Source organism: Saccopteryx bilineata, chromosome 4 (genome assembly GCF_036850765.1).
Source record: "Saccopteryx bilineata isolate mSacBil1 chromosome 4, mSacBil1_pri_phased_curated, whole genome shotgun sequence".
Lineage (NCBI taxonomy): Eukaryota > Metazoa > Chordata > Mammalia > Chiroptera > Emballonuridae > Saccopteryx > Saccopteryx bilineata.
This window is the reverse complement of record NC_089493.1, coordinates 54,289,994-54,315,479: the sequence shown is the minus strand read 5'-3', so window position 1 is coordinate 54,315,479 and position 25,486 is coordinate 54,289,994. Positions and strand designations below refer to the sequence as shown.

General features: G+C 53.2%; 1 protein-coding gene across 1 annotated transcript in view; it reads right to left on the bottom strand.

Moving 5' to 3' along the window:
• Nucleotides 1–2,194: 2,194 nt before the first annotated feature.
• The window catches only part of IGDCC3 (immunoglobulin superfamily DCC subclass member 3), a 45,136-nt gene continuing 21,844 nt past the window's right edge, over nt 2,195–25,486 (bottom strand). Inside the window, exons 3-14 of the mRNA XM_066276902.1 lie at nt 11,106–11,250; nt 10,605–10,735; nt 10,027–10,164; nt 8,559–8,717; nt 7,264–7,429; nt 6,559–6,806; nt 6,195–6,359; nt 5,728–5,919; nt 5,483–5,587; nt 4,862–5,000; nt 4,489–4,714; nt 2,195–4,235 (exon numbers count right to left, since the gene is read on the bottom strand). Coding sequence (XP_066132999.1) covers nt 4,011–4,235; nt 4,489–4,714; nt 4,862–5,000; nt 5,483–5,587; nt 5,728–5,919; nt 6,195–6,359; nt 6,559–6,806; nt 7,264–7,429; nt 8,559–8,717; nt 10,027–10,164; nt 10,605–10,735; nt 11,106–11,250 — 2,039 coding nt within the window. The 3' untranslated portion in view covers nt 2,195–4,010. The remainder of the gene's footprint in view (nt 4,236–4,488; nt 4,715–4,861; nt 5,001–5,482; nt 5,588–5,727; nt 5,920–6,194; nt 6,360–6,558; nt 6,807–7,263; nt 7,430–8,558; nt 8,718–10,026; nt 10,165–10,604; nt 10,736–11,105; nt 11,251–25,486) is intronic.

The window sequence follows — 25,486 nt, the reverse complement described above, 5'->3', positions numbered from 1 at the left end:
ACCCCCAGCCCAGCTGACATTTGTTCTCCACCTGTCCCACCAAAGTGGTCCTGAAGTAGAAACACGTCCACTCTTCTTTTACTTTACTCCCATCAAGAACGGGAATCTAATTTCCTCCCCTGGACTATGTCTTCTTTGGTGACTTGCTTCTAGTGAATAGAACAGAGCAGAGATGACTCTGTGTGACATCCAGGGCTAGGTTCAAAATGATGACACAGTTTCCATCTGGCTCTGTCTCTCAGTAGGCTTGTTCTTGGATACCAGACATCACGCTGTGAGGAAGCCCAGGCCAACACGGAGAGGCCACACAGAAGTGCTGGAGCCGGAAGCCAGCCTCACCTATCAGATACGTGAGCCAGGAGCTTTAGGATGATTCTAGCCCCCAGGCTTCAAGCTGCCCCACTGATGCTGATGTCGAGTGGAGCAGAGAGCTGTCCTGCTGAGCCCGGCCCAAACTGCAGAGTTGTGAGCAAAATAAAGGTTAGGATGAACCATTAACTTGTGGGGTGATTTGTTACAGAGCAGTAGCTAATTGTGGCAGGCTGCAAGGCCTGGCTGCTGCTGCTTTCTGCCAGAGGTGGTGTGTGTGTGCCCATGCATGTGTGCATGTGTGCACGTGTTCACATGTTGGGAGATGGGCGGTGGAGATCTTCAGCCCGAAGCCTCTAGATTGAGATCTCAAGACCCAGAATCCAGCTGGGCTAGTCAGCTTTGACATCTATTTCTGCTAAACACCTAAATTGGAACCTTGCTTCTCTCTCTACCTTAGCCTAGTTCAGGGCCTTGTTAGGACAGGCTGTGCCTGTATTTTATGTAATTTATATGCAATTTGCATACATCTACATGAGTCATATTAGGTGGGTTTTTTACGTTTGCCTGATGCCTCTGTTGGGGAGGTACTAGCATCTTGGACTCTTGGAGGGGACAGGGCACTGATGCAGTTTGCTTGAACAGATGATAAGCCCACCACTTTGCCAGGCAGCCCTTGAGGGTTGGAGTTGTTGAAAAGGTCCTGCGTTTGCCAAGTTCTATGATAAGGTAGTCTGTTTACATTTGGGCTTAGTTCTTTCCGCTAGGAAAATCAGGGCAAGTGAGCCACTCCCCCACCTCCCCGCCCACACACGCCGAGACGCAGGCACCGAGACGCAGGACAGGTGCCGTGGTGGCCTCATGCTCTCTCCTAGTTTAGCATCCACAGCACCATTGTTTCCGGCCTGGCTTCAACCCCAAACACCCCAGCAGGCCTCTTCCAGAGGGGCCAGACCAGGCGCTTTCAAACAGTCTTTCAGGAGCAGAACCCTGTTTTCAAATGCAGTCTCATGAAGAGTCCAACAGGTAAGGCTGACGAAAGAGGAGCTGCTCTGGGTGAGGGTGAGCGGGAAGAGCCGAGCTCCCCAGAGAAGTTCCCCCGTTCCCCTAGCCACAGCCAGGGGACCCAGCCCCTCAGCCTGAGCCCTGGCTTTCCATTTCAGCAGCAGAGGGGGCACTAATAGTCTAAGCAGTTGCATTATACCACTGCCTCTCAGTAAGCTTGAGGTCTGCTGAAGCCTCCAGATCTTTGTCAGCACAACCACTTTAAACCCAAGTCTCTCTTGGCCAGGCCTGGCCTGACCCTCGGCAGCCCCAGACAGCTGCGTTTAGGAGCCTGGACTAAGAGGACAGGGAGGAGGCCAGAGGGCTGGCCAGGGGCTCTGACTGCATGTCTTGGAAAGAGTCCCTCAGTCAGAGGCCCAGCTTCCTTAACTTTGGGGAAGGAAAATAGACCTTTCCTGTAGACAATGTATAAAAAGCACATAGCCCTGCCAAGCACCTGGCTCAATGCTGGTGGGCTGTCACTCAGAGCTGGGGACTGGTCTGGGGCTCCTCGCCGGCAGCTGAGGAGGCAAGGAGCAGTGGTTGGAGTGCAGATCCTGGAACTAGTGGCCCGGTCTGGACACACACTCTGATCCTGCCGGGACTGGTTGACCCTTTCTGTGAAATGGAGGGGATGACTAGAATACCTCCCTCGCAGGGAGGTTGTACGGACCCAGCAGGCCTCCCCGCCCATCTAGAAGACTTAGCATGCTTGGTGCCTGTAAGTGGTACACAGTGATCTGCTGTTACCATTCTGGGATCTGACCCCGGGAGAGTCCCGCCTGGCCCACGCTCTTACCCACTCCTCCAGGACCCGACACAGCCACCAACAAACTCGAGGTTTACTTTGGCAACAGGACTTTTATTCAGTCAAAATGAACAGAGTGTGACAAAAGTCAGGCCAGGTGGCCCCCCATCCTCTTCCTCCTCCAGACATACCCTTCTCACAGGAGAACGGGTTATAGGATGAAGAGGATACAGAGAAGCCACTGTGGGGACCAAGGAGGCGCCATCTGGGAGCTTTGAGGAGCCCTCAGCATGGGCCCAGCATTTGGGAGAAGGGGCGGCCAGCCTTTCTGAGTCCACACGGACACGACTCCAGTCTTCTAGGGGAATGTCAAAGTCTGCCTTCTTCAGCTAATTAACTAAAGTTCAGGGTGAGGGAGTCCCTAGAGGGTTGGGGGTCAGGGACTTTATAATCTAATCTCACACTTGAGGAATACACTTATCTTTTGTTCCTTTAAAGGAAAGTTTTCTTCCTGTTATTTAAAAAAATGTTTCTGAGTGTAACCAAAAATAGGTATTCAATTCCTTGGTTTTCTTTTTGTACTTCTTCAACTAAGTGTTTCAAAGAACAACACAACAGAAAAGAGAAACAAGAAGTCACTAGAACATAAAAATCCTTAAACATACCTTGTATAAAAATAGCTTCCTGCCACATTTGCTGACAGCGGTCTTTCCACTATCAGGGGGTGGGTCAAGCTGGCTGCGTCCTGTGGGACAGAGGTCTGGTGGGCCTCTGCTGGGGACCCCTCCCCACTCACACACTCGCCCACCATGCACACAGTACATTCCGGGGCCAGCCTGCTCCAGGGCTCTGTGTCTGGGCGGGACAGGAGGCAGGCCTCAAAGTGACATCCCACCCTCCAAAGGGTGGGTGGGAAGAGGGTCGTGGGGATCTCAGTCAAGGAGGAGTTGGCTGAGAGGGTCAAAATTGGACTGCACAGACAAGACGAGACAAAGCAGAGCACCAGCAGCGTGCTGGGAGGTGGCTAGTTTGGAGCAACAATTTGTGTATTTCAAGGAACAAATTTTCCTCTCATTTTTGGTTGTTGTTTTTTTTCACATTTTCTTTGACCAATTCCATCTTTATTTCTGTAGCCCCCGAGAGGTCTGCCCTTGGTGGCTTAGCCTCTGGCCTCCTGTCTGGGGAGAGAGGGGGGCTGTGGGCAGGAGGACGAGTCAGGATAGAGGGTCCAGTGACAACAACGCAGGCCCCAGAGCCAGGGAGCCTTGAGGTAGACGGTTTCTTTCACACCTGGAAATAGGGAAGTGCTTTTTTTTCTTCTTTTTTTTCTTTTTTAACTCTGGACAACAACGTGGGGAGAGAGAGGGAGTGCCCATAAAGGGGCTTGAGGTAGGAGTGCATTCGGGGCTCTGTGGGGGGGGGGGGGCTGAGGCCACAGCCACTCCCCCAAGGACATTCATTCCGGCTGAGGTAGGTGCTGAGAACCAAAACAGCAAAAATCCATCCTGAGAAAACAAGGTCAGCGGAGGCGCCAGAGTCAGGGGCCCGGCCACAGCAGGGGCATCTTTTTGGAGTCTATTCACCTTCCTCTCTCTTTTCTTCTCTCTCTTTTTTTTCATTTTAAGGTTTTTTTTCTTTTTTAAAGGAAAACATTAGTTCGGTTCCAAGTCATGTGGGTTCCAAGTCACCAGGCAGAGGTGAGGGGGTATTGGCCCAAGGGAAGGGCTCCTGCAGAGACCCCTCCAGGTCCATAGGGGGGGTTCCCTGCCGAGGCTTCTTTAGGTGTTGACAACCTGAGGGGCAGTCATAAATGCTAAGAAGTCCCCATCCGAATTCCACATGACAGGAGAAATCTTGCCTTTGACCTGAGAATGGGGGGTCGCCCCCTCCAGAGCTGGCCAGACTCCGGCTACTGTCCCGAGAGAGCTGGCTGGGCAGCTGGTGCCGAGGAAGGCCGGGTGGCTGGTCCTTCCCCGAGGAGGCCGGAGCCTGCGTCCTGGGGTGCTGGGGCGGCCGCGGGGCCTGCGCAGGGAGCCCTGGCCTCCGACGCGCTCTCCTCCCGGAGGCCCCGCCCCGGACGCGGCAGCATGGACAGCTGGGTCTCCTCAGACAGGGCGGGGGCCGCAGGATCCTGCTGGGGAATGGGCCAGGCACACAGGGGTCACCATCAGGACAGGCCCTCCAGCCACAGGGTCACACACTCTGGGTCCAATCCCACTCAGGCCTCCCTGCCTGGTTCAGGGGCAAAGAAGCGCACCAGCCGTATTTTGTGTCTGCAGGAAACCTAGAGCCGGGTGAAGGCCGATGGCCAAGGTAAAGGAGTGCAGGATGATCGGAAGGGGGCCGAAGGCTGAAGGAGGAGGCCTGCTCAAGGGAGGGACACTCACCGTGGGTCTGGAGCTGGGTCTAGGTCTGGGGTCTGGCTGGCCCACTGCCCCGGCCGAGGGGAACAGCTGCTCCAGTTCCTTCATGTCCACGCGTTTTTCATCTCGCCCCGATTGGCCCCGATCTCCCAGTCTGGCCCCATTCAGTGCCAGGACACCAGGGTCCCTCTGGCTCCGGGGACCCTGAGGAGGGGACAGCTGGTTTTCTACATCCTTACACAAGAGGACCCTAAAGGGTGAGTCAAGCATTTAGGATGAGAGGGGAGAGAACAAAAGGATAAGAGACACTAAGCCCAACCTCCTTTCCCTGGTAGCACCCCTCCTGCAGGCCTCCCACCCTGTCAGTCCGGCCCCTTCTCCCTGGTCCAGGACTCACCTGCCTCTTTGGCCGAACAGGAGGAAGAGGACACAGAAGATGATGCAGGTGACCCCAATGTGGATGCCAATGACGATGCCTGTGGTAGACATCTGGTTGGTGGCTTCCTCCTTCCGGCAGTCACACGGTGGGCTCAGGGCTGTGGCCGGGGGGCAGGTTGGGGGCTGTGAGTCTCCTGGGCTAAAGCACTCTCAGACACCCAATCTCTGGGGGCTCCTTAACCCTGAGCTACCCCACCCCACATCCACAGATCCTTTGCCCTTGCCTATGAGGCCCCAGCCCAAACTTCTCAGTTTTTACCAGTTACTGAGCACTGTGTGCCAGATCCTGGGAATAACACTGCATATCCTCAATACAGCTCTACAAAGTAGGTATTATTATCTTTCTTTTTTAGAAGAGAAAACTAGGGTTCAGAGAGCCTAAGTAACTTGCCCAAGGTCACACAGCTAGAATGGTTGCACAGCCAAACTTCAAACTCAAATCTAAGCCTGTGTTCTCAAGGGCTGCATGCACTCCTCCACCCTCTTACCTTCCCTGGGTCCCTGCTCCTCTCTTCCCTTGGCCCCTGGCCTCCCTTCCTGACTGCCAGTGTTCAGCCTCACATCCCACCCCAGTCCTCACCTGTCCTCTCAGATGCTCCCCTCAAGGACACGAAGCGGACTGTGGCGTTGCCATCCCCATGCTGGTTGTAGGCGAGCAGCTTCACCTCGTACACTGCAGTGGGGTCTGGGAGGAAGACAGGGAGGGCCGCTCAGTGACCAGCCAGCCTCCCTGGCTGGGAATCCCTGCTATCCCAGCACGGAAACAGGGGCCCCGGGCACGGCACCCCTGCCAGGCTCCCCAAGCCCAGGCTGTGTCCGCCTCACCGAGCTGACTGAGGTTGTAGGAGGAGACAGTTCCAGGCAGCGAGATGGGGCCGGTGAAGGCCGCCTTGCTCGCTGGGCGGTAAAACAGCTTGAAGCCGCCCCCGTGCTGGGCCAGCCGGGGCCAGGGCTCCCACAGCAGCTGCAGTGTGGAGCTGCCCAGGACTCGCACCGACAAGGGGGGTGGGCCGGGGGCTGTGGATGGAGAAGGAGGTCAAGATGTGAGGACTCTTTCCCCCTTTCGCTTGTGACCCATACCCCGAAGACAACTCTCTGGCTTCTGCCCTTAGCCTGCTCACACAGCGCCTTCACACGAATTAGAAAAGGATACTCCTCCTCTAGGCGGAACCAGCCCCTACTCAGCCTCAGAGCCAAGCACCCCGTCAGTGCACAACGTGAACAAGTGTGCACGTGGTTCTGCTCTAACACCCTGAGGGTCTGCTGTTTGCTACTCCACAAGCAGGCCTCACCTTCGCCGAGGGTGCTGGCCAACGTGGGGGCAGAGGCTGAGCTGGCCCCCCGGGGCGTGTAGGCCTTGATGTAGAAGCTGTAGGCAGTGGAGGGCTCCAGGTCGCTCACCAGGTGCTCAAAGGTGCTCTTGCTGACTGCTTCCTGATACTCCAGCTCTGGTGGGTCTGAGGAGGTGAAGGGTGAAACAGGAGAGAGTCAGGGACCCGAGGGAGTCCTCCCAGCGTTGATGAAATGAGGGTAGCCAGGGTGCAGGGGGAGAAAGAATGGAAGGCGTTGGGTCAGGACATGCAGAATGAAAATGAGAGACAGTGAACACGAGGAAGGGACTGCAGAGCCAGCCGTGCCCACTCAGCCCCCACGCACCAGCAGCCTTCCTGATGTGCAGGACGTAGCCAATGATCTCCTTAGTGTTGACCAGGGGCTCCTTCCAGGACACGCGGACCTCAGTGGACGATATGGAGACTGCTTGCACATTGATGGGTGGCCCAGGTAAACCCTCAGCCCACAGCACAGTCAGCCTGGCACTGGCCTGTGAGGAGCCAGCACTGTTCTCGGCCACACATTGGTAGATGGCCTCATCTTCGGGGCCGATTCCAGAAATGGTCAGGGTGCTGCAGCGGGAGGGAGAGCCTCAGGTCCCAGCCTCCTCGCACAGTACCTCTGCAGATGGCCCAATCCCCCCATTTGAGAGATGAAGAAACTGAGCTCCAGAAATCAAGCGACCGATCTGCAGTCTCCCAGCAGCTGAGCGGCAGCCCTGAGACTCGAGCCCAACTCTCCAGCTCCCAACTTAGCGTTCTTCTCTGGTGGGATGTGTGCAGTCTGCCCAGACCACTGATTGAGACCACACCCCACCATAATACACCACACACATGCCTGTTGTTATCCTTTTTTTTTTTTTTTTTAAGTGAGAGGAGGGGAGATAGAGAGACAGACTCCCACATGAGCCCCGACTGGGGTCCACCAGCAACCCCCATCTTGGGCCAATGCTCAAATCAACTGAGCTATCCTCAGCACCTGAGGCCGAGGCTCAGACCAACCGACCTATCCTCAGCGCCCGACACATGCCTGTTATTATTCTTGAGCCTGACGTGGCCTCCTGGCCCCAGCACCTGTCCATTCTTCAACCATGTGACGTGAGGGGGCGGCTCACCCTGGGCTTGGCAGGTGAACATGGCTGTGGTCCCAGCTGGCCTGGAAATGGACTGGGGGTGCTGGACAAACTCTGCTGGGGCTTGAGGGGGGGCACAGAGAAGCATGAGGAGCAGTGAGGGTCAGGTGGAGAAGGACGACACCACTGCGAGTGAAGGAATGAGGAAAGGGGCCGGGGGCAGGGTGGGCTGTGATGAACAGCCCCTGGAGAGCCCTCTGGTGGGCCCCAGCTCCAGGAGATGCTGGCAGGCCCCACCTCCATCCACCCCAGGGGCAGACCCAAGAGAGGACTCCATTTTAATGACTATTTAAAAGACTGACATTTGTATCCGAAAGCAATCAAGCTGAGCACCCCCCCCCCTTCAGGAAATTGTTAAATAAATAAATGTGCTAATAGGTTTGGCTGCACCTCCAAGGTGGTAATGAGGGGAGATGGATGAGCCCTCAGTGCCAGCCCCCCCCACCCCTACATTCAATTCCGCTCTCCTCCAATCCCAGGCCTCAAGCCTCCATTAACACCCGAGAAATGAAATGCTCCATCACTTTCATTTGGACAGATTAATGGCACATGGAATGCTAAACAAACGGGCATTTAAGTCCCTAATACCCCTCTCTCCCACTCCTTTCCCTGGCTCTCCGGGAGGACACAGCCACAGCCAACCCCTGAGACGGGGAATCCGAGCCCCAGGGTGGGAGGATGGACAAAGTGACCTGGTCAGCTGCAGAAGCCCTGCACACGGGGGGAGTGGAGGCCAGCGCTGTGCCAGGCGGGAGCTGGGGTGGGAATGTGAAAACAACAAACAGTGCTGAGAGCGTGCGGGCAGGTGTGAGGGAGGGAGTGAGCACATGGGAACGAAAACAGCACATGGTGCAACGGACACGTATGTGTAAGCGACGGGCTAGGATTATAAAGTGAAAATGACAGGGGGGGGCATGCTGGCACCTGGAAGGGGCACACAGGGCACCATGACCAGAATGTCCCCCCATTCCCAACACGTGCATTCCCAGAGGAAAGACAAGAGCTGCCCCATTGGCCTGGCCTGGGGACCCGGGGAGGAGCAGGGACAGGGTTAGGGCAAGTACAGGGAACTGGGAAGTCTAGGGCCCTGGGCTTGGGCCAGGGTGTTGATGAGGCGAGGAACAGGGCAGGAGGAGGGGGCGTGTGGGAGACCCTCCCCTCATCTCCCACAGGCAGGGAGGTAGGTAGGTACCTTGCACCACCAGCCGGCCCTGCGCTGTTCTTCTCACCCGGGTGCCAGGCCTATTGGCTGCACAAACGTAGACACCAGAGTGCTGGACGGTCACATCCGAGATGATGAGGTTCCCTGTGCCCAGCACCTGAATGCCCTCCACCCCAATGGGACGGCCATCTGGGGAGGAAGGGGATTGGAAATGAGGGCGGGTCCAGAGACAGGTGTGGAAGAAGGGAAAGCACAGGAACGTTCAGGCCTGTGCAATCCACCAGTCCTCCGTGGGCCCCAGGCTCTGACTCGGCGCCTTCCCTCCTCAGCGTCAGCACAGCACCATGGCGGCGGCAGGAGCCACACAGAAAACTCCTCTAACAGAGACCCAGGTCCTAATTCCAGCATTCTCACTGACTCAGGGGTGGTCCCCAAGTCCCTTCCTCTCGGTTTCTCAACCAGGAAACCAAGGGGTTTGAATTCACTGGACCTTTCCCAGTCTGGCTTGTCTCTCTTGAAAAAACTTCCATGATCAAATATTCATTCTATTCTTGGGACTGTCACAATGCCCATTAATATAAAGGCTCTGAGAAGTCCTACAGCTGAAGGATCTGGATATGTTTCCTAAACCTGTTAGACCACCAACCCAGTCTTTCCCTGGGCAGCTCCCGCTCTGGGAAATGTTAGACCAGATGGTCCTTGCAGTGCCTATGGGCTCCTCCTAATGGTGAGGCCACTCTTTCCAGTCTCTCCCCGGGACCGGGCCCTCCCTGCACCCGGACAGACGATCAGATTAGCACAGTCAGAATGCAAGGAGACAGCTCCCCATTCAGGCCCTGAAGTGGTGAAATCTACTCCATTATCCGGCCTGCTGCCCCCTCCTTCCCCCATCACTCAGCTGCTACAATGTGGCGCAGTCTCCTTGTGAATGCCCACCCCACCCTGTCCCTCCAGACTCTCCTTCCCCCAGTGACCTCTCTGCTCAGACAATGTGGGCCCATCTGCACCCTTTCATTTGGCTCCAGCTGCCTAGGGATTTAGGCCAGGGATTTAGGGGGCCAGACTAGAGACTGGGGGGCCCAGAATGAAGGTGTGACAACTGGCTGAGATTTTTAGGGGTCTGGGATGGCATAGCTGGGGCGTATGGCCAGGGTGCAGAGGAGAGAGACGAGCAGAAAGGGAAAGAGATCAGGGTGCTGAGAGCTGCAGAGGGGTTCTGGAGGGCCCAGTGCTGAGGGTGAGGGGTGCAGGGAGGAGGGACTGGCACAGGACTGGAGGAGGTAACCCAGGGAGCTAAGCCATCCATGCAGGGGGAGGGAGAATGCAGAGGGCAGGCGGACCTCCCTGGTACTGCTGAGGCCTTGCTGAGACTGGACCCCCACGGAGAACAAACAGAATTCAAAGCCCCCTCCAACCCCCCAGAGCTGGGTGATGAGACTGGCTCTCCTAGGGGGTGGGGCAGGGGTGGGAGAGGCAGGGGCTTTGGGATGAGGCTCACCCAGGCGGCTCCAGGACACAATGGGGCGCGGGTTGCCCGTGGCGACACACTCCAGCACTGCAGTCTGGTGCACGGTCAGGGTGAGGTTCTCAGGCCCCACGAGGATCACAGGCTCCTTGTAGGCCCGGGAGCCTGAGCCTGGAAGGAAGATGCCACGTTTCTCCGCTTCAGCTGGGACTCTCCTACCTCCTCACCCCACCCACAACCCCGGACATGAGGGGCAGGAAACAAGCTCTATCTAGCCCAGACACCGGGTCCTGTAGGCAGGAAGTAATGCCGGAGGCCCCAGGATGCTGCTCACACCCATCTCTCTGTTCCTGGCCCTACAGGCCTCTAGCAATGAGAGAGCCCCCAGGATAACCAGACTGGGCTTCCCCAGGCAGAGAACTGAGGCAGGAGTGGGCCTCAGATCCCTCTGCACCCTCGCTGTAAGGAGCACAGAACGTCGGGCTTACAAGGTACTCTGTACACTCTTGGCTGACAGGTCTTGGGGGGCCAGCAGAAGGGGAATTGGATTCAAGTGTGGGGAGAAGTCAGGAGGTTGGCTGAGAGAACTAGGCAGGAAAGAGGACGCTCACCCGACACAGTGAGCCTGGCCCCGTGGCTGACGCGGACACTGGCGATGTTCGAGGCCACGCAGTGGAAGACGCCACTGTCCTCAGCCCGAAGTCCTGTAATCTGAAGGACGCCCTTGGGCAGCAGCGTGTACCTGTTGAGGAGGGAGGACATTGCTGACCACCAGCACAGCCACTGGCACCACAGGCCAGAAGGACACTGAGCATCACAGACATAGCCCAGTGCCCAGGTACTGTCCCAATGTCATCGTCATCATCACAGACACACACCGGATCTCACGCAGGTCAGCGCACCTGCAATTCCAGCCTTGACAACAATCACACGCAGTCCTCCCCATGGACAGATCCACGAGCATCACATCTGGGTGCCACAGCCACGGGGATACTCAGTCTCAACACAAGCTGCAGAAACCCATGCTGGAGCAGGCAGGGAGTCCTTCTTCAAGGTCCAGACGTTGGGCCCACCTCTTTGTCCTCCCTCCAGCATTCCCACACGCGGCTCACCTCTCATTGTCTGTATCTACGGGCACTCTGTTCTTCTCCCACATGATCAGGGGTTTGGGAAGCCCATGGATTTGGCATTGGAAGCGGGCCACACCGCCCTCCTCGCCCACAACGGCCTGGGGATGCACGTGGAAGTCCGACATGGCTGGTGAGAGAAAGGGAGACGTGTGTGGAAAAGGCAGGTGCTGAGGAGCAGGGGACAGGTGGCGGGGTGGCACTGGCCAGTGTCCTGGAACCCTGGAGCTCACCCCACCACCCAGGGGCAAGGTTTTCCTGGGACTGGCAGACACAGGGCATCAGCTTGTGAACACATCGGCACTTGCCCTGCCCCCCACCTTGGAAAACATCTCCCCCTTAGGGGTCCTACCAGCTGGGCTGGCACGTACCAGAAAGGTCTGGACAAATTCTTGGATGATAAACCTCTAACCAGGAAATCTTGGGCTGGTGACCCACAGGGCCAGTCAGAAAAAGCTTTTTTCCTGAGTCCTGCTGCCTACTTCTGCCTACTTTTTCTGCTGCTTTCTAACTTATTTTTACAAACTCCGCCTTAGCAAGGCCCAACTGTTATGCTGCATATTTTACAGAATAGGAAATTGAGGCCCAGAGAGGGGAAGCAGGTAGTCCAGGGTTGCCCAGCAGGGACACCTGCCGGTAAGCCCTGGTTACTAGCACCCAGCAGTATTCACTGCCTTTTCTCATCACCCCCCATCCCTGGTGCTTCTGCAGCTTCTAGAAGCACCCCAAGGGGGTGGTATATCCATCCAAGGTGACAAGCCTCTCAGAAGACTGTCAGACCTACCAATCCAATCTACATTTCAATGCGTCATAAATATTCAAGGATCCCTTCCCCACCTTTTGGGAATCTGAAATAACTGCTTAAACTCTGATCTGCAGGGGGTGGTGCAGAGGGCTGTGGCATACCCCCCCCCTACACACCCCATTTTAGGCTGGTTAAGTGTTCCCACCCACCCTTTTTCTCATCCATCCCCAAACCTCACCCTATAAAGCCCAGGGAAGGGGCTCCTCCCTCTCGGGTTCCCAGCTTCAACACCAGGGCTGCGATTTCATTAAAATCCACTTTGCTTCAAGTGCGGGAAGGCAGCTCACCATCTGTCCAGGCAGGCAGCACCTCCCCTCCGGCACTCCATCAACTGGGACAGTCGGCCCCTCCCAGAAGGACCCCTCCCCCCACAGCAGCAGGGGTGCTGGAGCTGGTCCTGGCTCCTGCTCCCAGCTCCGTGGAGTGGGTGGGCACACTCTGTCTCAGGCCCCCTCGATCCGCAGACCTGTTCTGGACTCCTAGGCAGCCCAGAAAGGCGGAGGGAGCCTTTGTGCCGTCTTCCCAGAGCCTCTGGGGGCTGATTCTTTTGTGGAGTGTTCTCCATCTCATTTGCATGTGGTTCATTAAATATAAACATGCATAAAAATCCCTTGCCCTGACTCCTCCTCTTTCAGGGCCTCCAGGGAATGTAGCTGATGGGTGGGAGTGCCTCCTCGCACATATTGTGGGTCTGTGTTTGCCAGGAGGATGAGCTGTCCCTGGGTAAGTGGTCTGAGCATCCACAGCTGGATGGGAATGGGGGTCTGTATCCCTTGGCTCCTGTGGCTGGTGTGTGATTCTGATAATCAATCACACATGTCCCCTTGTAGGTATAGCCCTTACAAACAGCACCTTGGGGCCCTCAGGGCAGGAGGTGGGGGCAAGTGCCCCAGCTGGTGTCTCCATCAAGCTTACAAGATGATTCTCCAGGGAGCACAGGGGGGTCAGCCTGTCTTGTCTCAGGCCAAAGGCTGTGTTTGGCCAAGGGCCTGCAGGTCAGTCCAGGGGCTTGGGTGTGGAAACGGAGGCACTGCTGGGGCCCTTCTGGGACCCCCAGGCCTCTCGGCCTCTCAACCTCCAGGAGGGCGGGGCTGGAAGCGGGCTTGGAGAGTGGAGAGGGCACCCTGGCTCCTGAGTCAGGGGTCTCTGCCCCCTGGGCCCTGCCCATGCAAAAGTGGGGAGCTGCCTCCCCCTCCTTACTCCAACTGGAGAGAAGCACACAGACCCCCAGGGTCCAGGGGCGGGGACTAATGGCTCTGCTGACTACAGATGCCTCCTCATTAAGGAATTGAATCCTTTTGTGTTTCTCGCCCCCATTCCGGGCTCCCTGGAGGCGCCTAGAGATAGGAGCTGGCCTGAGGAGAGACACAAGGGATAGGGCTGCTTCTTTATCGGGGTGCTGGGGATGGAGAAAGTCTGGCGTCTACCTTCTACCCCTCCTTTCTCCTCCGAAACTAAACAACAGTGGCATGGACTCAATGTGCCACTGGTAGGTAAGGCACCAGTCTGGTGGCTCGTCACTCAGGTACAGCAGGGCTCCTAAGGTTCCCCTGGGGCCCCTGGGATGTGGCTGGGCCCCTCCTGGCTCGGCTCAGAGCCCCACGTTTCCCTCCCATCAGACAGCAGGACCTTGCTGTGCCTCTATCCGCTTTACTCAATTGCAGTTCTGCCACACATTTCATTTGAAGGGTAGTTTTGCCTTTATTTTTCTTCCTTTAAAAAAAAAACTTTATTGATTGATTTTAGAGAAGAAGCGGGAAGGAGAGAGAGAGAGAGAAACATCACTCTATATCGCTCTATTCCTATATGTGCCCTGACTGGGGATTGAATCTTCAATCTTTGTGTATTGGAATGATACACAAGCAACCGAGCTATTCAGCCAGGGCAGCTTTGCCTTTAAAAGTGCTCGAAGCCTGACCTGTGGTGGCACAGTGGATAAAGCGTTGACCTGGAATGCTGAGGTCGCAGATTCAAAACCCTGGATTTGCCTGATCAAGACATATATGGGAGTTGATGCTTCCTGCTCCTCCCCCCTTTCTCTCTCCTCTAAAATGAATAAGTAAATTTTAAAAAATTAAAAAAAAAAAACAAATAAAAGTGCTTGAAAACCACTCATCACAATCCCTTCATTTTATGAAGGAGAAACTGAGACCCAGAACCAGTTGGTGGCTTTACCAGATCAGAATCAAAAGTTCCATTCCTGAGGCGCTCTACTGGGGTGGTCCCTTAGTTCTCCAGCAAGTGTTTTACTCTCCAAGGGTAGGTAACTCAGAGTGAACTGCAGGTTGGACCAGCCTCTTCTCACTGGTGGGGAGTTGGTGCCGTGTTGCAAGGTGCAGGTGGGATTAAGAACCCCTAGGCCCTGGCTGGTTAGCTCAGTCGGTTAAGAGCGTCATCCCAAAACAAAAAGGTTGTGGGTTTAATCCCTGGTCAGGACACACATGAGAAGCCACCAATGAATGTGCAACTGAGTGGAACAACAAATGAATGCTTCCCTTCACCTCCCCTCTCTCTCATTTCTTCCCTGCTTCTTAAAAAATAAATACAAATAAAAAAATTAAGCCCTGGCCTGATAGCTCAGTTGGTTGAAGCATCATCCCAGAGCATGGAGGTTGCTTGTTCAGTTCCCCATTCAGGGCACACATAGAAGCAGCTCAATATTCCTCTCTCTCTCTCTCTCAATTAAAAAAAAAGGAACCCATTCCTTGGAACCCAGATGGCTACACAGACGTGGTCCAGAGGAGGTGGGCCCAATGGGAAGGTGTGGTCCTCTATATCAGAGGCTTCTTCTTCCCTCTCCTTCCTCATACTCCAGCCCAACCCTTTGGTCAGCCTTGGATACCCCTTGGATGTCCGGGGCATGCTGTGACTGCCTTGGCAGGCCGTGTCAGGGTGCCAGTCCTCTTGTCTGTAAGTGAAGAGGTGAACAAGTACTCTGCCGGGCGCTTCCAGCTCTGACTCCTGCCACCTTTATAAACAGGCCTCTGTCCCTACTCAGCTTAGCTGAGGTCTCTTGGAATCTCCCAATCACTCTAGTTCACAGGTAATAGCATTTTTTTCTTTAGGAAGTCAGAGGAGAAAGTTTCTTAGGGCCATTTGAGCCTTTCCCAATCTCTCAGAGTGGGGCACGTTTGGGCTACAAATCTGTTTTTGCCCTGGCTTGGGATAGCAGCACACAGAGCTGGAAGTAAACTGTGCCTCATCGTGTCTCTCAGGGGAGAGGGTCCTTGGGCAAGCATGGGTATGTGAGGCTGAGGGTCAGGCCTCTGAGCACTTCCAGTCCTGAACAAGCCACCTTGGAGGCCGCTTTGAGGTTGATAATGCTGTACACTGGTTACAGGCACTACTTGTGGCCAGCGTTGCAGGGATTGTGTCTGTGGCTGGCGGACATGAAGGTGGTCCCGTGGCTTGTGGCTGTTGATGCTTTGTACTCCTGCTGACACCTCAGGCATGCAGGGATAGTTTTGGTCGCTCACTCAAGCTAGGTGATAAGAGGAGGTACTAGGCAGTGGTTGAGAGACCCTTCAGTGTGAAGGCCACGGAGAGTGACAGGGTCAACAAAGGTCAGCTTGGGGAGTTATGGAGAAAGGAAGAAGAAACGCCTTTGTCCCCAAGCACTCTGGGAAGGAGTCCCCGAGCCCCTCTTTACCCTGACCTTGGGGACAGCCAGGCCACGGGGAACGACAAGGGCGGAGAGTGAGCCCAGCCATCCACCAAGCTGGAAGAAAGCAGAACTAGGCAGGAAACAACTCCTGGACACCCCTATAAATCACCCGAAGGGGAGGGGTCTCCTGAGAGCCAAATCTAGAGCAGCTCAGGGAGGGGAGGGGCAGCTTTCTTCCTGGTCCAGGACCTATGGCAAGGTCAGGCCTGGATCTGATTAGACAGGCTCCAGGAGGATGCTGGGGGGCAGCGCAGGGTCAAGGCAGAGTGCTGGGAAGGAAGCTAGCAGCTCCCCCCCAAGCCCAGCCTCCCACCCTGTGGCTACAGCCAGACTCCTATCCGGTGTGTGATGACAAAGAGACCAGTGGGCACGTTGGGACGGAGAGTTCAAAAACGGCCTTTGCAAAAGCTGGTGCCACGGAGGGTCTGAGGCACAGACTACCTCCATCACACAGCCATGCGAGAGGAACCACCACAAACTACGGACTCTTCCAAACTACAGTCCCCCCTTTTACCCATCCCTGCCAAAGACCAGGGTATGCAGCCTCCTCGATACCCAGCCCCTTCTCAGGCAGCTTGGGTGATTGTAACGTTTCTCTTTATACTGAGGATGTGCCTGAATCCTGTATGTTTCTACCCGCTGCCCCCAACTTTCCCCTCTAGAATACATTTTCCAATATAGTCGTCAGCGAACAACGAAATATGGCTAGTCCAAATTGCAGTGGTTGTAAGTGGATTTCAAAGACTCGGTATAAGATAAAAAGACACTAGGACCTGGCCGGTTGGCTCAGAAGTAGAGCGCGGTAGAGCGTCGGCCTGGCGTGTGGGGGACCCGGGTTTGATTTCTGGCCAGGGCACATAGGAGAAGCGCCCATTTGCTTCTCCACCCCCCCTCCTTCCTCTCTGTCTCTCTCTTCCCCTCCCGCAGCCAAGGCTCCATTGGAGCAAAGATGGCCCAGGCGCTGGGGATGGCTCCGTGGCCTCTGCCCCAGGCGCTAGAGTGGCTCTGGTCTTGGCAGAGCAAGCCCCAGAGGGGCAGAGCATCGCCCCCTGGTGGGCAGAGCATCGCCCCTGGTGGGCGTGCCGGGTGGATCCCGGTCGGGCGCATGCGGGAGTCTGTCTGACTGTCTCTCCCCGTTTCCAGTTTCAGAAAAATATTAATACAAAAAAAAAAAAAAAAAAAGATAAAAAGACACTAAACATTAAGGAAAAGCAAATCAAAACCATAAAGAGAGTCCGTCCCATATCCATCAGGATGGCTACGATCAAAAAACAAAACACAAAACAACAGAAGAAAGTGTTGGCAAGCATGTGGAGAAACTGGAATCCTGTGTACTGTCAGTGGAGATGTAAAATGGTGTAGCCACTATGGAAAACAGCATGGTGACCCCTCAAAAAAAAGTAGAACTATCATATATTCCTGCAATTCCACTTCTTGGTATAGATACGTGTATTTTACCATAATAAAAAAATTGGAGGCCTTGGCTGGTTTGCTCAGTGGTAGAGTGTCAGCCCAGTGTATAGATGTCCCAGGTTCAATTCTCAGCCAGGGCACACAGGAGAAGCGTCCATCTACCTCTCCACCCTTCCCCCCCCCCTTCTCCTTCCTCCCTATCTCTCTCTTCCCCTCCTGTAGCCAAGGCTCCATTGGAGCAAAGTTGGTCCAGGCACTGAGGATGGCTCCCTGGCCTCCACCTCAGGCACTAGAATGACTCCGGTTGCAATGGAACAACGCCTCAGATGGGCAGAGCATCGCCCGCTAGTGAGCTTGCCAGGTGGATCCAGGTCGGGCACATGCGGGAGTCTGTCTCTCTGCCTACCCACTTCTCACTTCAGAAGAATACAAAATAAAAAATTGGAAAAGAATAATTTTAATTGATAATAATTAATTTAAAATACTGATTACAAGTTGAAATAATACTTTAAAGACAGCCCCAAAATGGAAAGATATTATTAATAATTAAAAATAAAGATTATATATGGAATGATAATATTTTGGATATATTAACTAAAATAAAATTTACCGCTACAATTAACTTCATCTGTTTTTTTTTTAAAAAAAACAATTTTTGTTAATGGGACCTACTAGAAAATTTTAAATTACCTGTGGTAGCTCACATTATATTTTCACTAAACAGTATAGTTCTAGAAGATATAAACAATTTTGTTTTTTACATAAGAGCCCTTCAAATACTTGAGGTCTGGGTTGTTCCCGAGAAACATCTTCTGAAGTAAAACACCCTTAAATCCTTCAGCCACTTTGTAGTGTGGAATGATGTTCAGATGCCTTTGGCCAAGGCAAGCTCCAGCCTCTAGCCAAGCTCAATGTGGACAAGGCGCCCTTGCAATGAATGTGGCATCTAGAAGTGGCCAGAGCCCCTTAGGGGTGTGCCCGTAGGACCTTAGATCACCAGAGGACTCTGAACAGATTTCAGCCATCAGCAGTGGTGAGCACCCCCCCTCCCCCGTGCCATCCAATATGGTAGCCTCTAGCCACATGTGGCCATTTACATTCAAGTTGAATAAAAATGTAAAATTCAGTTTCCCTAACACACTAGCCACATTTTAAGTGCTCCACAGCCACAAGTAGCTGCTGGCTACATGATGGGACAGCTCCAATAGCTTATTCCCATCACCACAGAAAATCTGTTGGACAGTGCTGCTCAGTCCAGCCCTGAGACAAAGCCTCAGACGCCCAGCTGCCTTCTCTCCTGCTGCCCCACCTGAGAGGCCGCCTTTCCTCTCCATCTTCATCGGTAGCTGAGCCTTGCCCCTGACAGCTCCCTGCACACAGACTCAGCGACCACTGACAGGGCCCACATTCGATAGATCTCCCAGGGCTACCTCACTGCATTGCAGAGACCGACTCACAGGGCAACATTTCTGCTGCTGGTGGAGAAATACCTTCTAAGAGCTTTTTCAAGTAGTGTTACAGTGAAGAGGCGAACAGTTCAGGCTCTGGACTCATACAGAACTAGATTCAAAATTCAACACCGAGCCCTGGCCGGTTGGCACAGTGGTAGAGCGTCAGCCTGGCGTGCAGAAGTCCCGGGTTCGATTCCCGGCCAGGGCACACAGGAGAAGCGCCCATCTGCTTCTCCACCCCTCCCCTTCTCCTTCCTCTCTGTCTCTCTCTTCCCCTCCCGCAGCCGAGGCTCCATTGGAGCAAAGATGGCCCAGGAGCTGGGGATGGCTCCTTGGCCTCTGCCCCAGGCGCTAGAGTGGCTCTGGTTGTGGCAGAGCGATGCCCCGGAGGGGCAGAGCATCGCCCCCTGGTGGGCAGAGCGTCGCCCCCTGGTGGGCATGCCAGGTGGATCCCGGTCGGGCGCATGCGGGAGTCTGTCTGACTGTCTCTCCCCCTTTCTAGCTTCAGAAAAATACAAAAAAATAAAAATAAAGTAAAAATAAAATATTCAACACCGCCACTGTCAGCTAGGTGACCTTGGGCAAGTTAACCTCTGAGACCTTCTATTTTCTCACTTATAAAGTTGGGGTGATAACAGCTCATGTGGCCAGAGCTGCAGCAGAGATTCAATGATACATATTTGTAAAGTGCTTAGCACAGTCCTTGGCAAATATTAAATACTAACTATTGCTGATGGAAAATAGTAGGATCTTGAGTTCAAAGGGAGCTGACAGGTTATGAAAGGGTATGGCTAGGGGTTGGGAGATGAGAAGGGTAGCAGCCATCTTCTCCAAGGGAGCAGGCATCTTCCCTCAGAAATGCTAAGGTTCAGAGTTAGTGGTAGAGCCTCCAATCCTCCAGAGATGTGAGTAAAGTAAGAATTTGCAAGATTTGAAAGGTGAGGGGTCCGTGGGGGGCAAGGGGAGAACTAGGTATGAAACGGAGCTTGGCTTCTATCTCACTTCTGCCTGGGGCTTCACAGAGGCCCCCATAGACCGAGCTGTCAGTTGGAAGAGGCCATTGGGTAATTGAGGCCTTGATTTCTCTAGTAAAATGTTTATGAAGCTCATAAACTCATGCCTTTATGGGCCAGGCTCATTCCGGGGGATGGATGTGGCTCTCTGAGGTGTAGTTAAAGCACCTGCTGAACTCAGGCACCCGATGACTACGTTGGCCTCCACCCAGACCCACCACGCAGAGCTACTTGTGGGGTTCAGGTGGGGCAGAGTGGCCCTTGAAGGGCAAGGAGGCCAGCAAGGCCCACCTTACACGCCCTTTAAATTCTTCAAAGCACTTGTAAATGCTTTATCTCTAAATATCTATGGGAGGGAGGCAAGGGCAGAGAACCCCGAGTCCGGGAGAAGCTGGCGACTTGCCCATAGTCCCTAATGGGGTACTGGTCTTATTCTCAGGGTTCTTTAGCCCAGGACCACCCTCTCCAACACTGTTTCTCTGTCTCCCCATTACCTGGTTTCTCACCTTGCCCTGACTTTGGATCTGTATATAAGGGAAGAAACCCCACATTGATTGGCTGCAGTCATTTGGGGTGGTGGGTATGAACTTATGAGATCTGTATTAACTTCCCTGGGCTTGCGAAGGGGAGTCTGAGAGCTGAATTAAGGCTTTGAATCTAGAGTATGTTTTGAGGAGGGGGGCAGGGGAGTGTGTATGGTCTGGCTGCTGTATAGGTGTGAGTGGACAGTGTCTAGCACTTACAAACAGCCCCAGGGACTTTGATGGCTCAGAGGCCCCACTCAGCTTCACTGGGGGGTGATTGATTCAGAGCTGGTGACCCTGCTCTGAGGAGCCTCTGGATCCCTTTGTCTGCCTCCTCAAGCCCCTCACCCCCTGCCTTGGGCCCCTGAACCCCAGCCCCTCCCTAACACCCTCCCACTCTACCACCAGCTCGCCACACCACACCCCCACCCCAATTTGAACACAAAAGGCAACTTTGTCTTTCAAGTCAGCAGCCATAAATCCAGTCTCTCCCCTCTGTCTCTCCTCTCCCTCCCAGCAGCCACCTCTGACAAATGGGGGCCTGGATGGGGGAGAGGTGGTAGGCAGGGGGGAGCTGGCCTCAGCTTGGGAAAGTCCCTGTATCCAGCTGTTGGCCCATTATAGAACTGGTGAGCATCGAACCTTTATGGCCTGATCTTTGATTCCAATGGCCTGTGATGCCCAATGCACGGCTGCAGGGGAGGCAATCTGGGGCTCTCAGCAGCCCCTGGGTTGGGTTTTTACAACCCAAGGAAAATAAAACCTCTCAAAGCCCTACTTTAAATTACTCAGCCCATAATTCGGAAGCTCCAGTCCTTCCTCCAGATCAAGCCATGAGCTCCTCCTCCTGCACCGTCCAGCCATCAGTGGGGTGTGGAAAGTGTGCCTGGGGGAAAAGGTGCTGTGGGCACAGTCTTGCCAGCAGCCTGCCTTTAGCGACAGCTCGGATGGATGTTCCACTGGCAGGCGGGAGGGCCCCTCTGCTTTCAGTGGTGGCCTCTTCCACATTCTCAGAAAGAGAAAGGGAGAGAGGCATTCCCACCCCATGTGACTGCCCTACCTACCCCACTGATAGGTTTACAAAAGCAGTCCCAATTCCAAATCTTTATTTTCATTCCGTGATCAGACAAGGAGTCAGAGGATATGTCCTGCTTTTTGGTTTGAGAAATAGTCATCTGTCCTATTTACACACCAGACTCACCGAGTTGACTCTAAGCATTCAATTGACAGATACTTACTGACTACTGATGTGTCAGAAAGGATGTTCTGGTACCCCAGAAGCAAATTCCCTCCATCCCACAAGCCCTGTCCTTAGGTGTTCCCACCCAAGCTCCTAAGAAATGTCAGAAGGGTGAAAGCACCAAGGTCAGGGCCTTAGGTCCTGTCACAGTAATATGGCCCTAAAAACCAGAGACTTGCAGAAGCCATTGACAGTCAAAGATTAGATATTACATAATCAGTATAATTCTGAGAAGTAGGGAGTATTAGCCCTTCTTGGGTTCAGAGAAGTTAAGCAACTTGCCTGCGGTTAATGGCGTTAAGACAAGCATTTGAACACAGCTGGTTAATGGTGTTAAGACAAGCATTTGAACTTTGAGTGCTCTAACTCTAAATCCAGTGGGGGTTTTTCCTGCACCACAGCTGCCCTGGACAATGGAGGAGGCACATATTCCAATGCTGCTCAGCCATCACTAATGATACCTAAGAATATTCACACTGAAAAACAGACACAGAACATCCTAGACCCTTATAGGCACGATTCCTACTCACATTCAGGCACCCATGACACAGCAAGTTTCACTTTTTAAAAAAAAAAAATTATTAAATTAGAAGCAGGGGGGCAGACAGACAGGCTCCTGCATGCGCCCTGACCAGGATCCACCTGGCAAGCCCCCTACTAGGCCACGCTCTATCCATCTGGGGGTGCTGCTGCATTGCCCGGCAACTAAGCTTTTTTTGAGCCTAAAGCAAGGCCATGGAGCCATTCTCCGAGCCCGGGGCCAACTTGCTTGAACCATTCAAGCCATGGCTGCAGGAAGGAGAGAGAGAGAGAGAGAGAGAGTGAGAGAAGGGGGAGGGGTGGAGAAGCAGATGGGTGCTTCTCCTGTGGGCCCTGACTGAGAATCAAACCCAGGGCTTCCACGTGCTGGGTGGACACTCTACTACTGAGCCAACCTGCCAGGGCCAGCAGGTTTCACTTTAATTGAACTTCCCCTGGGTTTGGGGTAGGTAAGTTTCATAGAGTGTACTAATGCAGATAAGCACCATGATAAGGTGGTGTTATCATCTCTCTAAAGGCCACTGAGCCACACATGTTTCTTAAGTTCTATTAACACAGGCGAATAAACAACCAAGATGATTATCTCAGGGTAGCTCTTCCCTGAGGACTTCCAACTTGGCAATACAGGAAGTCCAAGCTGCAGGGCTGCCTGTGGCCTGTTGGGACCTTATAAAAGAGAGGAGCAGCCTGGCCAGGCGGTGGCGCAGTGTATGGAGCATTGGACTGGGATGCAGAGGACCCAGGTTGGAAGAACCAAGATTGCTGGCTTGAGCACAGGCTCATCCAGCTTGAGCGAGTGGTTACTGGCTTGAACAAAGGGTCAATCTCTCTGCTGTAGCCCCCCCCCCAGTCAAGGCACATATGAGAAAGCAATCAATGAATAACTAAGGTGCCACAATGAAGAACTGATGCTTCTCATCTCCCTCCCTTCCTGTCTTGTCCCTCTCCGTCTCTCTCTCTGTTTCTATTGAGAGAGAGAGAGAGAGAGAGAGAGAGAGAGAGAGAGAGAGAGAGAGAAAGGAGCAGTTCGTTTTTCTAAGCACTGTGAAATGCTGGTGGCTTCCTTGGAGTGAGATGGGGGGGGGAGCAGGCAGTGGAAGTGCTAAAGGGAAAACTAACAGTGAGACTTATTTAATCCTTTTGATAACTGGATGTGTGATTTTTGAATGTTTATTTTTATTTTTTAAATTGAGGTATAATTGATATATACTATGTTAGTTTTAGGTATATATCGTGAAATAATCACCATAATGTCTAAACATCCATTACCATATACATAGTTACTGAATTAGTAATGAGAACTTTTGAGAACTATTCTCTTAGCAACTTTCAAAAATGTATTACAGTATTATTAACTATAGTTGCCATGCTGTACATTACATCCCCAGGACTCTATAAGCTTGTTTTTGTTTTTTAGATTACACATACAAGTGAACAGAATTTGCCTTTCTCTGACTTATTTCATTTAGCATAATATGCTCAACGTCATTCATGTTATTGCAAATCTGGATGTGTGATATTGCTAAAGCCAAAGCCCCTCTGTTTCCTTCTCTGTGAAATGGGGAAGTTGAGTTGGACAAGTTATAAAGTCTCATCCAGCTGCAGCCTTTGAGGCACATCTGCTTCCAAGCACCAGCCAAGGGTATAGGGTCAGAGGCTGGGAGTTGACTTGGGAATCATTCTCTGCCTTAGACTTGAAAATGTCCAGGCCCTGCAGAGCTGCTCTCCACAGACTGCGTGTCTCCTCCTATGTCAGGGTCACCAATCTTCCTTATGTAAACCTGCCGGGGCCCACAACATCCTTAACTTCTGTTGTTCTGGTCAGGACACCGGATCTCCCTCACCTCCCGGAAGGGCGTCTGGTTAGGGGGCCCAGGCTGGAGCTATTAAGTAAATTGCTTTCACATGACCATGAGGTCTACTCAACAAAAACAGATACTTCCCCCAAATTTCCAGAGCCATATATTAGGATTTGTAGGGGCTAATAGAGTAGGAGTTAGGTAGAGGAGAGGGGACCTGGGATCATGCCCGGCTGTCACAGACTCCTATGTGAACTTTCAATTCCAATCTTAGTTTTTCTCATCTGTAAAATGGGAGTGGGGCAGAATAGGCAAAATAATCTCTAAGGTCCACACCAACATTAAGATTCTAAGATAACACTGGGTAACATGGTCCCTCTCCATCCATGAAAGGATCCTCTTCTATTCTTGAACTTTGATCTGATGCTGTACGTATGCTTCACGGCTCCACAGAATCTCAGGTGGTTCAACACCAAACCACAACAGATTAAGGCATGCAGGCCCTCTACCCCAACATTCCATGGGAGTATCAAGGGGTCAGTGCCCCATCCTCTCCCTCTCTGCCACAACAGCCAATTGGTCACCAAATCCCAGTCAACCCTCCCTTTTCCATCCCATTGCCTGGGCTTAGGCTCTTATCATTCTTTAATGTTTATGTAACAGCTTCTCCCTTTCAGCCTTCCTACTTCTAGCCCTCTTTCCATCCTTCTTCCTCTACTCTGAAACCGTAATTATCTTCCTATCCAATATGATCACTAAACGCCTTTGGTGGCTCTCCATGGTCTCGAATCAAGGTACTCTTGTTGGGATGCCATTCAAGGTCTTCATTATTAGGTTTTGTTTCATCTTTCCAGACCCAAATGCCAGTTAATTCTGTCTTCATGTGTTCTGTACTCTGACCATGTGAGACAAGTTTACCTTCTCTAGATATATAATAAAAGTTCATGCTTATATTTTTTCTGCTGTCCCCTCTGCCTGGAGCTCTTTTGCTTCTTTCTTTATGAGCACCTTCATCCTCCACATCCCCCAAAGGAGGCAGAATTAATTCCTGCCTTGAATGTGTTATCTTGTGCTTCTCTCCTAGTTCTTACCAGACTGTATTAGTCTCAGCTGTTCATAGATCAATGCCCCTGCTAGCCTATGAGTCTTGTAAGGGCAGAGACGTCTAATTTACCTTTCTACCCTCCAGCACCTAGAACAAATAAATAATAAGGTAAATTATAAGTCCTCATAAACGGTTTCCTGAGTTTCCTTAAAGTCATATGGTCTTGGTGGGGAGCGGGGTGGATCATTCCCCATCACCTTCTCTCCCACCCTACCCTGCCTACTCTTGGGTAAGTTACTTCCTCTAACTGGGTCTCAACTTCTTCAATAAAAATAAAGGACTTTAACTAGGCTCCCCAATCAGCAAACCTGGCTGTGCATCAGAATAACCTAGGTCCTAGGGGACTGGGAAGCAGTGCACATTTCTGGACTCCACTGCCAGAGAGCCAGATCCCCTGCTTTGGGGTGTGTGGGGTTCAGGAATCTATATTTCTACTGAAGATCAGGGGCTGTCCCATATGCCTAGCCAGGATTAGGAACCCCGAGTCTGACAGGTTCTTGAGTTTCTTCATCCCTCCTGAGGCTCCAGCAGATTCCTGGCCCAGCCCCCTCAAGCCTTGCCAGAGGCCGGCTGGTCCAAGAAGTCTGACTCCAAAGCCAGGAAGCGTAGAGTGGGCAGTGGGGAGGGTGGAGGAGCATGTGGGAGCTCAGCCCCCGCGGGGCCCCAGTTCAGGCATTCGGATGGCGGGTGGGGTCAGGGCCCCCAGCCTCAGGCCCTGAGAGCCGCCGGCTCGGCTCAGCGGCAGGAGTAAGTGGGACCATCTGCTCCACTCCTCCGAGGTCAGCGCTTTGTGTCAAGCTCCCACCCCCCTG